Below are 15,537 nucleotides of genomic sequence, written 5' to 3'. Positions count from 1 at the left end.
GTAACACAAAAGTAAAACAAATTAAAGAGCAAAATGTAAGAAATAGCAAACAAGAGAACACTGTCCGCACAATCAGGCTCAGGTGATGTTGAGGCGACCCTGCCAATTAGAAGTGAGCAGCACTTGCTAATTTCGCAAGATGTATGCTAAAACATCACCAAACCTGTGAACAGCAGGAGAGAAGCTAGAATCCATGCTGTGCCAGGTGAGAGCATGAACAGTCACACCTTGCTTGCCTTTTAAGACTACCTTCATTATTTTGTGTTAATGTTTTCGTTGCAATGCTGAGATCCCCATGCAAATACTTACACAATTTCGACAGGGGCAAAATGATACTCCTGCCCGCATTGTTCAAGGAGAATGGGGGAAGGTGCCTCCCTTTGCCTCCATGTACTCAGTGCCTATGTCCACAAGCACCATGCAAATTTGCTGCAAAAAACCTTTACGGTGGTAAAATCTTTTAAGAAAGACTGATCAAAAGAGCCAGAATCAAAGTTGTGGACAGGGAAAATACTTTTCTTATGCTTATATTTTCCACAGAAGTCTTTTCTTTAACTCATTTTCCAAGTTTGGAAAGGCTCTCTAAGATCAGTCATGGTGAGGAGAGACAGGCACAAGAGGGGGGAGAGTTGTGGACAGGGAAAATACTTTTCTTATGCTTATATTTTCCACAGAAGTCTTTTCTTTAACTCATTTTCCAAGTTTGGAAAGGCTCTCTAAGATCAGTCATGGTGAGGAGAGACAGGCACACTTCAAATGATTCGACCCTAAAAGAACACAGAGTACATGTGTGCCCCCCCCCCACCTTCAGGGAGTAAGATATTAAGCTCCCAAAGCCCACAGTAATAAAGTACTTATGTATAGCTTTCAGAAGGTGTGGACGTTCAAGTTGTAGGTTGACATTTTCTTGAAGACACGTTGAGTAAAGTGAGAACTTTGGATAGGACTCCCAGCACTGAACGTGCAGTAAAAAATCTGAAGATGGCTTCCAGGGGTGGAGCTATAGGGCGCAGTGGCTATTGGCTGAAGGGTAAATGACCCAAAACGACACTAAGAGAGCACTAAAGAGACTGCAGTTTTTAAATCAAAATTGTATTTATTCTTTTGACACTTACATAAACAATAAATCAATATACAATAGTTCTTTCTAATGTAAAGTATAACACTTATTTGAACACATCATAACAGTCCAATCTACAAAGGAAAATAAGTGAATTTTTCTTCATTTCAAATGAAACTGGCTTTTTGTTACAAAGCAGTCCCACTGACGACTGGAAATATTCAAACAGCATGTGAATCTATGAAAGATCCAATGCTGGAGAAACAATGATTACTCTTGTTAAGTCTGGAAAGATTAACCATTCTGAACAAAGGGTGTCATTTCTCTTCTTCAGTGGAAATAACTGAACTTGAAGTGCTTATCAAAACTGTGGCTTGCCATGAGCATTAGGGCTAGCAATAGCACTACCTGGTTTCTGTCATGTACAAACAAATCCAGGGTCCAGCCTCACGCTGGCAATGTACAAAAAGTACGAATGCTTGAAGAACAATATTTCTAATTCTATATGAATACTACATATGTGCACATTGTACAACAAACATTAACATGAACATGCAAACATAACCAGTCTTCTACTAACCTGGCATTCACAATGTTTCCCGCACTTAGTTCCACCATTTCTTCAAACCCTACTGCAAATATGTCAGCAGGACAGCTCTCATCATCTGCAGGGGGTGAGATATTAGGGTTGCTTGTTACAACATACTTTTCATGCAATTTGGTGCAGACACTTGTCCCTTTAAAAGAGATAATTTGAGGTGCGTTTTTTTATTTTTTAATATAGATACACCAGCCATCAGTTCAACACAAAGGGATCAAACCTCTAATCAAGCCGGCATACTGCTATCACAGCCTTGCAAATACCTGATCACCTTTCTGGCAGCTACCAAATGCAGATTGCCTTTGAAAGATCAGAGCCCAGCTCACATGAGCCATCTTTCGGATTCATAAGGATTAAGATTCTAAGAGGTGAATTCCATCAGCGTGATATTTCTAAATGTAAATCAACACATGCTAGAAAATTATGGGCTGTGAAAAGTTCTGCCCCATAGCCTCCAATACACTAGATGCAACAAGTGGTAAAAGAACTAGGGCCATGTTTCAGAATAATGTAAGCTCTCTGGGAGGAAGGCTCACAAGGGCAGAACATTCTTTTGGCAAGTTAGAGGACAAAAGGAAGCCCATTCCTCCAAGATGAGAGGGAAAAGGGGAGAAGCAGAAGCGTTGTGAGTTGAGAAATTCATCTGTTAAAAGTAATGTTCAATGGCACATGTGCACACATGAGACCCCGTGACTACCCCAGATGCTGGTGGGTGTTGAGCACCTCCAGCAGTGGATCCCTGAAACACTTTCCAAGTTTGGACACCATTTCTACCTCCTTCACTAGCACCACAATTAGTTACGGCAAAGCAGGGGCACAGAGAATACTTTCATTAACCACACATTTAATTTTATGATTTTATACTGCACCAAATGTGAAGGCATCATGAAGCAAGACACATACAACAGACTTAAAGTTAAAAATAAAATACTTTATTTAATCAATGTCAGGATGGTAGAAGGCCTAACTTGCCCTATGCTAACGGTGGGGGGATTTCCTACCTGAATAAAACTAAGGAAAATCTGATTCAAAGAGTTCAACTTAAATGTCTGTCTGTGTCCAAAATCTATACTTGACGTCACAACTAAAGCTAAACGGTCTAGGCCCAGTTGACAGACTACACGGTCCACCCATCAGAGGTTGCGCAACCAGGATCCCCGGCCTCTTCAGCCCACACAGGTTCTTTGGCACTGGCTCCTGTGCACCAAATCCCCTTCAATTAGCTCCTCTTTATCGGCCTCTTGGCATTACATGTTCCTTTAGAGTCCTCAGGCTATCCTTTTTCAGCCTTGTGGCTCTGCCTTCATGTGCCACACACCTCTTGCCATTCTTTGACCTTGGCGGACTGCATTCACCCCTAAAAGTTCACTTTGGGGGCTGCGGGAGTTTTTTCATACCCCACTTTTTATGGTGCTCTCTCACACTTGTGCCCCTTTTCTGTCGTTTACTTTCACATGGGGACTTGGCCGATTCTCCGTTTGCTTTGCCTATAAGGCTTTATTCCATTCAATGTTTTGATGTGTTTAGTTTCAAGATTTCGTTCAATTTGTTGTTCAATAAGTTCAGTATTCAATATACACTCATGTTGCTTAATAAAAAGTTTCCATTCAGTTCGCCATTCAATATGCATTTGTTTCACTAAGTTTTGCGGACCGTTACTTAATTTCGGTACAATACTAGCGCCCCAGTGCTCGAGTGCCCTCTCCAACACTCACTGGCTTCAGGCATCTCCTCTTGGCGGCTCACGCTGCTTCCTCTACTCTTCTGGAGTTGGCAAGTCCACCACTACGAGCCCAGCTCGTCTGCTGGGTGTTTCCCTAAGCACGCTGGCAACCTGAATACTTCTTCACGGACGTGGGCAGCATCCTCTCTTCTCCTAGATTTCTCACAGCTCCTGCTACCTGCTCGCTATTATGGAGGCTACCAAACCCACAGCAATTACACAGCCCACTTGCTTTGGGTCCCACAGTCCTCTGGCATATATGCCAACGTCCTGGCTCCTTCGGTCCCACCATGGCTGCCTGCTCATAACAAGGTTCCCCTACCTGTCTCTTCCCCACAGGTCTCCCTGTTCATTTTTGTGTTCTCAGTCTCCCATTTTATAACCTGTAACCAATTAAAACGTCACAGGTGTGCTCTCTCAATTGGGTCTGCCTGAATTTGATTAAGGGGACATGCCTGATTCTTGCAACAATCTGCAGGCATCTTCTTTGTCCCAGTACTAGAGTGGTGAAATGGTATAGAGTCAATTACTCTTCGTCGCCTATTCCTCGTCCGAGTACTATCCAGTGTCACTTGTGGGTAAATGACAGGGAACAGCTTTATAGTAATCCATAAAAGTCAGGGGAGGGTTTGGTTTGTCTTCAACAGGTTGGTCTTCTCGCCTGTGTGTACCCCACTACCAATCCCCAAGGACCCTCCGCCCGGGTGATCCTCCCTCGCTTTTCCACCCCCCGGGTCAGGATCCAAGACCAATGACCTTTCCCTGGCCACCTGAGCAGGAATAGGTGTGAGTAGGAAATTAGAATTTCCCAACAAGAACTTCAATCAGTACACATGAGGAATTCACAGGTGGAGAAGCATAACAAGGCGAGTAGCCCTTGCAGGTAGATAGTGAACACCCTTAGAGGTGATGCTACAAGCCAAAAGAGGTAGGAGTTAGTAAGAAGTCAGTAGAAGAGACTTCGTGCACAGCAAGCAAAGCAGTGTGCTTACCTAGGCATATTGGTGGTCAATAGTCCAAGGTCCCAGCTGCAGAGGAATAGTTCAGAGATATGGGAGGCAGCTTCATGGAGGCGCCCTCCAGTGCCAGACACAGGCCTTTGTTTGTGGGAACAACCTTACAACATGAGGCAGAATGGTCAGAGGGGGAAGAGGCAGAAGGAGAAAGGCCAGTGCTTATGACATACACTAAGCACCCAAAGGTCTTCTCACATAGCTTAGATAAAGTTACCCCATATGCCCGGAGGTTGAGGGCGTTACCAGGGATGAAAAGAAGGAGAGAATAACTGGAGCATTTACAGTTAGAAAAGGTTTGGACGCACCCAAAGGCTATGCAGAGTTAACACAGTACCCGCTATTAGAGAAAGGGGGAGGATGTCCACAATATATCATGGGCCCAAATGTACAAGGAAAATTTGAGATGTAAATTGCCGTTGTTAACCGCAGGGGCAGGAAAATGGATTCATGGGATAGAAACACTGACAGCAGGGATGACTCTAGCAGTGGGCAACATCAGTGGGGAGAGAGCGGATGACATTTGGAAGTGAGCAGAATATCCTGGGATGACTTCAGGAACACGGAGAACCATTTAAGAACTGCAGGACAGCTGTATGGCAAGCACGAAGGGTACAGTATTCCGACATACCAGACATGTGTGATTATGACATGCAAAATGTGTTAAATACAGCGTATTTACAGATTTTACCGAGGTGGTTGAGTAATACAGAATAAATATGGGACACTTCTTAGGGTATATGAGCAATACTAATTTCGCTACGACACAGTGGCCCATGTGGCCTGACCCAACAGTGAAAATATATTATCCACACTATATGGTGTAGAAGATGGGTGGAAAACGGTGATACGCTTGTACTAAAGCCTACTCACAGGTACAAGCACCCGAGTGAAGCGAATTAAGAATGTTTCGGAGGTGGAATTGGGATGTGTGTTTGAAGACAAACAGTGGGATATTGGGTGATGAACCAGCGAATTTCGAACATATGTTTTGGCTATGTCCTAAAGTACGTGTCTTCTGGCACCAGATCCATCGTGTGATGGAAAAGGCAAGTGTGCACCGCTATTTATGGACCTCTATGGAATTCCTGCTTGGTCTCCCTTCAAAGAAAAAACTAAATGCATGGTTAAAGCTATGGATTTGGCCTGTGATACTGCCAAACGCAGGATAGCGTGGTCGAATGCGGAAACAGTGGAAGGGTATAGAGCCTTGAAGTGTGGCATGATTGAACCTATGACAAACCTACAAGCTTAGAATGCATTATTGAGGCTATGCTGCCATGCTCCGACGACAAATCTCCTTTAGAAACAAATTGTTGCATATGCAATTTGAGAATGCTATGAAAATAGGTCTACTGTTTCCGATTTACTGCGCCCTGTGGTTTGCATAAGGTTATGATGCCGACGTTTTACGCCTTGGATGTCTCCACTTTCTGTATTATCGACTTTCCGTAACTGCTGCCATCACCTGTGTTTTTCCAATTAGCATATTGTCCTGCTATTGCTCTGTTGGTTTTTGTTTGTAATGTTTTTTTATGTTCATCCAAAGAACAATAAAATGATTTTTTTTAAAAGACATACAAAATGAGTGATGACGAAGACCCTATTGCATATACTCAAGACATACAAGAGCGCGGGGGTCTCAAGACTCATCAACCGTGGGACAAGACAGTGTGTTTATTCGTTAGTGGGGATGGAAGCAAGTTCGTGGCCAGAAATCCAGATGACTAAAGTACACTATTCTAGGTTAATGCAGGAGAATACTAGAAAGAAACAAAAAAGCAGGACAAAGCAAAATTAGCTCGGACAAAATTGTCGAAATACACGATGGAAGGGGCGGTGCTGACGAGCGGAGTGGGACTGGTACTGCAGGATTCACAGCACAGCCGGCAAATGGAAGGAGGAGGTTTTGCAGGAAAGGGAGAGTTTAATGATTGGCCCCAGGAGAGAGGGACTGTGTCCAGAGGGAGAGGGGGTGGATTTCAAGCATCGCAGGAGGAGGAGGATTTAAAGGGGCCAGCCCTGACCCACGGGGCACCCACCACAATGTTGGCCATGCAGAAAGATTGGCCATATATCCCCAAGTGTGTAGAAGCAGGGGAGGGATGCAACCAAATTGGCAAGACCCAAGGGGGAGATGACATAGCCAGCTGTATATACAACAGAGCAACCTGACTATTATGCCCAAGATCACACACAGTATCAGACACATGCACCACGAATGCAACACGCTCCTCAGGCACCAGCACAATCACAGCAAGCACACCTACTGACACCACCAAAGCAGGCACACATGCAGACGCAACCATGGCAAACGCACATGCAGATGCACCAATCGCAAGCGCCACCCCAAGTACTGACGCAGCAGAATCTGGTTCCACTTAATGACAAATTGCCCCTTAGAGTTGGGGAACACAACCTTACCATATCACTATTATATTCCTGCCAGAGCCCAGCGAACATATTGGGAAGGGATACGATGAGCAAGCTCAACATGACCATTTTATTTACTGAACAGGGGATAGTGTGTCCCACTCCTGGGACCACTACGAGAATTTATTCTAGCATTCTTTGGTCAGACAGTAAAGAGGCAGGTGTCCCTAGATGCCTAGATGTTTAAGTATGGAGTGAGCCTTATACTCGGACAGCTTCCTGGGATACAAGGCAAAACATTGAGGTTACCCACAAATCTTTTATTCAGACCAGAAATAAGAGGGACACAGGTTTGCATTAGAACTAGAAACATTCATATTAAGTTGACAAGGGGAAAGCATGGCGGGCAGTGATCACCCTGGATGAAGGAAACTGACTGACCTGACAGACAAAGTAGTTAAGAGACGACTAATCAGACAGATAAGTGTTTTTTTTCTATAAGCATTACTTATTGGATGAGAATTGAGCACAAGGAAGTGCCAAAGAGAATGGCACTAGTGAAAAAGACACCATAATTTCTGTAAACAACGGCACAAGTGGCAATTGTCTTGTGGACCAACCGTCCTTACGACGTTGGTCTACTAAAAGGAATAGGGGCAGTCTAGATCAAATTGAAGCCAGGAGCAATTTTACCCAGTGTGAAACAATATCCCATGTCCAGAGAAGCAGGCAGACACTTTTGAAACAATTTCAGCGCTAGTACAACAGGGAATCTTAGTACCATCAGAGTCCCCATGTAACATGGCTGTGTACCGAGTGAAGAAGGCAATGGGGGGGCGTCATGAAGATGTATTCAGGATTTGCGCCCCCTAAACAACAATGTTGAGGCAGAATTTCCATTAGTTCCCAACCCAGCAACCATATTATGTAACATACCAACAAAAGCCATACATTTCACAGTAATGGACCTAAATAAAACATTTTTCTCAATACCCCTTCATGAAGAATCACAAGATTTGACTTTGTTTTCATACAGAAACCAGAAGTGGAAACATACGAGATAACCTCAGGGGTAATGTGAGTCCCCTCTATTTTTAACAGAGTATGGATTTGGGAACCATACACGTGGAAAGCACAGTAATTCAGTTATGTGGATATCTTGGTGTGCAGTGAGACAGAGGCACAGTGCAGAAGGGACTCAATACAACTGTTGACAATCTTTGCAGAAAGGGATACAAGGTGGACATAGCAACATTACAGTAATGCCAGAAAGAGGTTATATACATTTGGCAGTAAAGATTAACCCTGCTGTAGCGCAGGGACTCTTGTTTCTATTAAAGATACAAAGACGAGTATTCTGCTTCAACTTCCTTTAATCTACTCATCACAGCAGATTTACATCTTAATATTTATTTTCAACTTTTGTTTTCAAACAATAAAATATAAGAAAAATATCCATTGCACTAAAACTCCCATGATAACTTGGGCTTCTGGTAGTCCATCAGTCCAACTTCCTCCCCTAGGCTCCACCAGTCACTTCCTGCCCATGTCCTTTCCTCTTCTTTTGATGCCCTCCAACTGACATCTGATAAACCTTCAACTGACACAATCATGCTAGCAAACTGCAGTAACTGAACTGGGCTAAACCGCTCAACAGGTCTCTTATCTTGCAGGTAAACGCAACTAGACCTCAGACTTGCTGCTCCCTGGTGCTCAGCCCGCATTCTGGTCCTCTCCTGTTAAAACAAGAGAGCTTATTAGGGTAGGTGTCGAGTTACAAAGTACAAACAGCTGTCAAATCTTATCACAATATGACACTTGTAGTACTATTCTCTATCGGTTTATGGTAAAATGTCCAAAAAGTAGCATTGATACTAAAAGCCTTTGATGCCATGGTGCCTCTTCGCTAGTGCGCTCCAAAGCAAGTCACACCTATGCCTGCTAGGGTCATGACTTCCCGCACCCATCTGGCAACAGTCGCTGCCGCTACCACTTTAAATGGTTTTCTGCGCATTATGAGCAGTTGATACACGCCATGCGGCCTCATCTCTCTTGTCCTAGCCTCATATTCCTTGATGCAGTCAGCCATGCATAACTTCGTCTGTTCTTGAAAATAGGGATACGAGATAGTCATTGAATGACACTTTGTCTGCTTAGTGATGGAAAAGTACACTCCGTCCGGAGCGAAAGTCTTCCCATCCACTTCTAGTGCCTTAACATCTGACACTCTCCTGCAGGATACTAGGCATTGCAGAACAGCTGGCTTCCCTGATAACTGCTGATCTGAAAGATCTCTGTTCCGTGGCCAACTTACGAAGAGCTGCAAAACTGCATTGACATCCAACAGTTGAGCGTATTTTGGCATGGGAGGTGCACACAACTGTACTCTCTGTAACAGTCTAACCACTACAGGGTGGCCACCTACTAGGGCTCCCTCTATCTGCTCATGCCCCACTGAAATAGCAGATCTGCAAACCGCTACAGTCCGGAATGCTTTTCCTCCTTTCACCAGAGATGACTAAAATGTTGCATCTGTACTTAAGGGGCCGAGACTGGATGAGTACTGCGCTGTCCATACAATAGGTACCATTTCTGACAAGCTGTATCCTAGTTTTTGCAGGTAGAAGCGGGCCAAGATTGCTTGATAAACTCAGCAGCGGACTCCGAAATGCTGGACAGGCTCTATCTGCCCCCGACACTCTGCATGCCAGCAGAAGTAGTTGCCCTGTCCTCATCAGAGGATGACAGTTCCCTAATGGATCTGTTAGAAGACCTTGCCTGGGAGGGATCACTCGCAGGATAAACGTGGAAAGTTCCATCAAAGATGGAAACCACGCTTGTGACTTTCATTTCAGTGCCGGATCTTTGTTAAAGTTCTGCCCAACATAATGAAGCGGGGGAAAAGAATAATGTACTGCGCCCAACCATGATTGAAGAAAAGCGTCTGCTCCATGCGCTTCCTTATCCAGCCGCCAGCTGAAGAACCTGGCTAACTGTTAAATCTGGACGCGAACAGATCAGTGTCTAGGGGACCCTAAAGGGCCATAATCTGAGCAAACGTGTCCCTGTGTAGCATCCAGTCGCTGGAATCGTGTAACTAGCAGGAGTTCCAATCCGATACTACGTTCTGAACCCAGGGTAGGTTCTCCACTGTGACTGAGATCTTCCGGTCGAGGCAGTAATGCCAGAAATCCTTTGTCAGTTCTACCAGCATTCTCGACCTGGTCCCTCCTAGGTGATTGATGTACCGTACCACAGAGATGTCCGTCCTAAGGAGGATAATGATGTGTTATTTATATAGCACCTTTATCCAAAGTGCTTTACACAGCACATATTTACATACAATATCACCCAACCGAAATTGGTACTCGAAAGGATACAACATTCCACTCTTTCCTTTGCAAAAGCTTTTATCGCAAACAAACCTGCTGGCACTTCCAGGCATTTGATTTGAAGGGACAATTCTTCCTGAGGCCACTTGCCGCATGTCTCCAGCTGGCCGCACCTTACACTCCAGCTGGCCCTGCTTGCCTCGGACTCTATAACGAGATCCGGGACATCCCCGAAAATCACTTCCCCATTCCAGGCCCCCATGTTCTGGAGCCACCATTCCAACTCTGACCGTCCCTCCTGATCCAGAGGAATTAGCTGATAGTACCCTAGGCCTTTTTGAAGCTGTCAGATCTTTAACCTCTGCAGCGCCCTGTAATGCAACGAGCCTGGGAAAATAGCTTGAATGGAGGCTGCTAAAAGCCCCATGATCCTTGCTAGCGTCCGCAAAGATATTACTGTCTTTACTAGGGCTGACCATAGCTCCTCCTTTATCGTTCTAATCATGAGAGTTGAAAGTTCCATAATAACCCTTGCGGGGTCCATGATGAAAACCAGAAATTCCATGCGTTGCCTGGGCACCAACGGTGACTTCCCTGGATTGATTAGGAAGCCCAGTGATGCAATGATCTGTGCCGCCCACTGCGTCTGTGCCAACAGAGTCTGCTTGCTGTCTGCTAATATGAGAATATCATCTAGGTACATCATCATGCATATGCCTCTCTCCCTCATGGTCTCATGATCTTTGTGAATGCCCTGGCTGCTGAAGCGAGGCTCAATGTGAGACCCTAGAACTGCCACACTTGTTCACCCCATAGGAAACTCAAGTACCTGCAGTGCTCCATGGATACAGGGATCGTCAGATGCACGTCCTTCAGATTCAACCTCACTAACTAATCCCCTCTCCATAGAAGAAGGGCACCCCTTCCATCTTGAAGTGCCTGTAAACCAGCCAGCCGTTGAGTTCCTTTAGGTTGATAACTGGCCTCACATTTTCTTTCCTGTGCATCAGGAGCATGGATCTGATAAATGCAGCTGTCGCCCTGTTGCTGTGCTCTATCGCCCCTTGCTGGCCAGTTGTTGCAGCCCTCTTTCTAGCACCACACTCTGTTCTTGCCCCTGTACTAGCTGGCAGGGCTTGGCCCCCTGAACGGGCTCCGCCATAAACTCCAGCTTGAATCCTGCCACTGTAGGCAGCAGCCAGCCATGCCATCGCTGGAAAGCTTTTGCCAATTTACCAAGTACATAAGTGTCCTCCCTCCCACGGGAGGATAACAGACTATGCCTCTCACCTGCTTGGGCTTCTTGATGCAGATTGTATCCTTGATCCCTGCACCCCGTACGCTGTATCCTCGCGCTGGGAAGAAAGCGTCCTGCTAGTGAGATTCCCAGTAGTGTGTCCTAGGGTTCTGAGGCCTTTTCTGGGAGTTTTCAGGCAACCTGAAGTAGTTCAGATCTCCTATGATAAACACCACTCTGGTGCTGAGATGAAGAAGAGTGGTCTGAAGGCATGTGGCAATGAAGAACAGACATGTCACACTAACAGACTCAAGGAGTGTCAGGCAATTAAGGATACCTCATTTCACCTGCCGTTTCTTCATAATATAGGAGAGTATAAAAGGTGGAATCAAGAAGCACATGAGAGGAGCAGTCGCAGAAGAAAAAGAGAACTGAAGAATAACCATGCTGAGGAGCGAGAAGCTGAGATGCCGACACACTGATGAAGATCCTGAGTCTTGCTGAGGTGACTGTGCAGGACTGGCAGCTCCTGTGAGCAAAGGCGTACAGCAGGTACTGCTATGATCAAGAACGAAGGCTGGCGTGTGTTAAATGGAGTACCCAGCAAACTGACACTACCAAGTTGGTTTTCCTGCTCGAAGAGAAGCCGCTGAACAGAGCTACAGAGACCTGGTAAGTGTCAAGAGACACTAGAAATGTCAGAGCGCTTCAAGGGACCTTGGAATTGTTAACGGTCCACAGAAGACGTGAAAACTACATTTATTGAATACTGAACTGCATGAAAGGTGCTGCATAATCACACACAAGTGAAAACTGCATTTAATGAATACTGTGCTGCATGAAAGGTGCTCCTTAAGCCCACAAGGATTCTGGGACAATCAAGTATATCAAGTAACCCACTACCAGAAAAGCACTTTAAGGAAAATGTGAAAGTTAAAAGTTGTCTTGAATATTACTGAACAATGGCTTTGGGGAAATGTATGGTTGCGTGACCTGTGATAGGTGGACCGTGTGGTCTGACAACTGTGCCTAGGCAAGGAAGTTTTCTAACAATGACATTACCAACATCAACAGTCAAATCATAGACCAGGCATGTGGTTGCTGGTTGCGTGACCTGTAATGGGTGGACTGTGGGGTCAGATAACTGCGCCTAGACCAGAAACCACTACATATTGGAAAAGCAGTAAAGAATTGTGTGTTCTTGGTGAAGCCAACTAAAGGACTGATCAAACAGACCAGGTATTCTCTTATGAACTTGTGAACAGCAAGTTAACAGTTCAGTATAAATCATGGAGAAAGAAACACTGAGAAGCAAAGAACTGGAGAGTTTTTATCTTGGGGAAGAGAGTCCCAAGATCACAGTGTTGTATGAATTGATTACATTTGAACTTGGGGAAGGGAAACCCAAGCCCACTTTCGGTGTGGACTGTGATGCCAGTGAACCTACAAAGGTAACTTTATAACATGATCAAACCTCCTTGAAACAAAGTTACATTGGAACTATATTGAACTTGAACACTAATATTTGGTCGGGAACATTTCCCCACTAGATTTCTTTGTACTTGTGTGCACAAGCATACGTTTTGACACAGACAGATTTAAGGTTTTGACACAGACACAGACCTTCCTAACATTTCTTTAGGCAGGGGAAATTCCACCTTAGAAAAAGGTTAGTTAGGCGTTACACCATCCTGATCATTAATAAAGCGTTGTTTAGAAATGTATATCTGTTGTCTGTGTCATCTCGCTTGCTACCATGTCTGTCTCACAGAGGCTAGTATCGGTGATGGCAGCCAGTCATTGGATCTGGGATGCACAATGGCCTCAGGGTCGAACATACCCGTCAGTTCATCTTTGAGCACTTGCTTCTCTTTCGCGTTTTGCTTCCCAATCTTCAACTTTTGTGAAGCTTTAGAATCTGATAGTTTGGACTACGGTGAAGAGTCATTGTAATCATAATCATCAGCCCCTGTGTTTTGCAACCCTGGGGACCCTTCCCCAAAAGGGGCTTAGCACTGTCAACCGAATCATGAAAGCTTCTCAAATGCGTCAACAGCGTCAGGAGGCTCTTTTTTTCCCTCTTTCACTGGACCCGGGGGAGTCTTAGAGGTTTTTCTCGTACGGGTCTTTTCCCCTCCCCCTGACCAGCTTCTTCTCCCTGAGGCAGGCTAGAGGACATGCAAACGTTAGTTTTAGGGCTCTTCTTCAAGCCATCCCCAATTAGGCACTCTAGTGATTGTAGTCTCTTCTGCAGTGGCTACACTTCTTGGGCCACTGTGTTGACCAGGGAATCTCCTAAAACTCTCTTGAAACTGGGAGTGAGATCTGTGTCTTCCTCCATAAATTCCTGGTCTTGGCTCCCCTCACTCCCTTCCTCTGACTCCACGCTGTGAGTTACTTCTACAATACACTCTGTGCCTTATCGCCCAGACGGTGCAGGCTAAATGGTAAGTCCTCCGAGGTGGGGTAAGGATGCAACCTGGTGATATCAAAGCACCATCTCAGGTATTCTTTTTTATTGATCCAGCTTATTTATCAGGAAGCTGTGTGTTGCTCCCTGTACATAGCTCAGCACTGCCTCCCGTAACTGGGACATCGTGCTCAAAGCCCTCACTCTTGCTTTTGGGGCTGTAATAGTCAATGAGACTCCGGCTGGAAGGTCCCGCTGTGTAGGGATGGCGTGTGCATGTTTCCTAGTTAACCATTAATATCCAGACAGTCCATAATCGTGTGTTTCTCAGGGGTCCATGTGCACCGACTCCCGTGCACTGTGGCGAGATCCTCTGTGATGCAGTATGCCTGCAGGAGCATGTGGAAGACTCGCACAGGACACAATGATTCTGTCAGCAAGTGCACTGTCGGGATGAAGTGGATGCTTGCTTCCCGGACTGTTCCATGCTACAGGAGAATCAAACGCCTGATTCATTGTGTATTAACAGAGCACAGTAGGGGACCCTGAAGTGAGCTCCGTGCCTACGTGTCTGGCTGCGCTCTGACCTGTAATCAAAACGAACTGCGTATTACGCTGCCTCTGCTCGAATTGAACACTCTCTCGCATGCTGGGCAGCTTGATAATTAAATATGCTGCGAGTCTACTTAACATGTGTAAACACACCCATATTGAAATAAATCACTGTACAGATGAGTAAAAGGCTCCTATAAGTCGAAGCTAACAGAAAATAGGTACTTATCTTGTGATGAGTAGAGAAAGAAGAGGAAATAACCTGGGCAGGAAGTGACTGGTGGAGCCCACAGGAAGAAGTTGGACTGATCGACTACCAGAAGCCCATGTTTTCATGAGAGTTGTAGTGTAATGGACTTTTTGCTTATGTTTTAGTGTTTTAAAAAAGTTGAAAAGAAATATTAAGATTTAAATCTGCTGTGATGAGTAGATTAAAGGAAGATGAAACATAATACTCCCTCCACAATCAATTCTATGTCAAGACCGGAGCGAGGTAACCCCAGAAAAAGCAAAAGTGATTATCAAAACACCACAGCAAAAGGCAGTAAGGGAGATACTACAGTTTTTGGGCTTGTGCAATTACTGCAGGGCATGGGTATTTCATTACAGGACATACGTTAGGCCCCTCCTACCAGGGCTTAAAGAGGCTCAGAGAAACAACAGCGAGATTGCCTCGACAAATGAGAGGGCAGAAGCCTTTGACAAACTGGAAAGAGCAATATGCACAGAACCAGTCTTAGGGATCCCTGACTACAATGCAGAATATTACTTATTCTCACACTCCAATGGGGTGGTGATGACAGCAGTACTCACACAGAAGACTACCCTGGGACATAAAACTTTAGCCTACTACAGTGGGCTTTTAGATCCACTGATAAAGGGTCATTACCCTTGTGAGCAAGCGTTGGCTGCAGCTACTTTTGCACTCACTAGAGAAGTCAGCAAATATCACTATGGGCTGCGAAACAACACTACATGCGGAGCATGCCCTTTTTGCCATCCTTGAGAAACCCAAGAGCACATTGACGAAGTAAAGTGTGTCTGGTTATGAAGTAATCCTTTGAAACTCAACAGTTAAGGTAGTGAGGTGCAGAGTAGTGAATCCAGCAACATTCATAGCAGAACCAGTTGAGGAAGGAGACTATGTACACAACTGCGCCAAATATGGAACAAGTTACCTACCTGTAACTGTTGTTCTCCAGCATGGGTCTGGCATGGATTCACATGCTCATGAAT

The 15,537-nt window shown here is 45.1% G+C and overlaps 1 protein-coding gene across 1 annotated transcript in view; it reads right to left on the bottom strand.

Moving 5' to 3' along the window:
• SYNJ2 (synaptojanin 2) overlaps positions 1-15,537 on the bottom strand; it is a 1,190,168-nt gene that overhangs the window by 434,168 nt on the left and 740,463 nt on the right. The window contains exon 13 of the mRNA XM_069607872.1: positions 1,641-1,725. Coding sequence (XP_069463973.1) covers positions 1,641-1,725 — 85 coding nt within the window. The remainder of the gene's footprint in view (positions 1-1,640; positions 1,726-15,537) is intronic.

The sequence above is a fragment of the Ambystoma mexicanum genome, chromosome 4q (genome assembly GCF_040938575.1).
Source record: "Ambystoma mexicanum isolate Mex_15411 chromosome 4q, UKY_AmexF1_1, whole genome shotgun sequence".
NCBI lineage: Eukaryota > Metazoa > Chordata > Amphibia > Caudata > Ambystomatidae > Ambystoma > Ambystoma mexicanum.
This window is presented reverse-complemented; position numbering and strand designations above follow the sequence as displayed.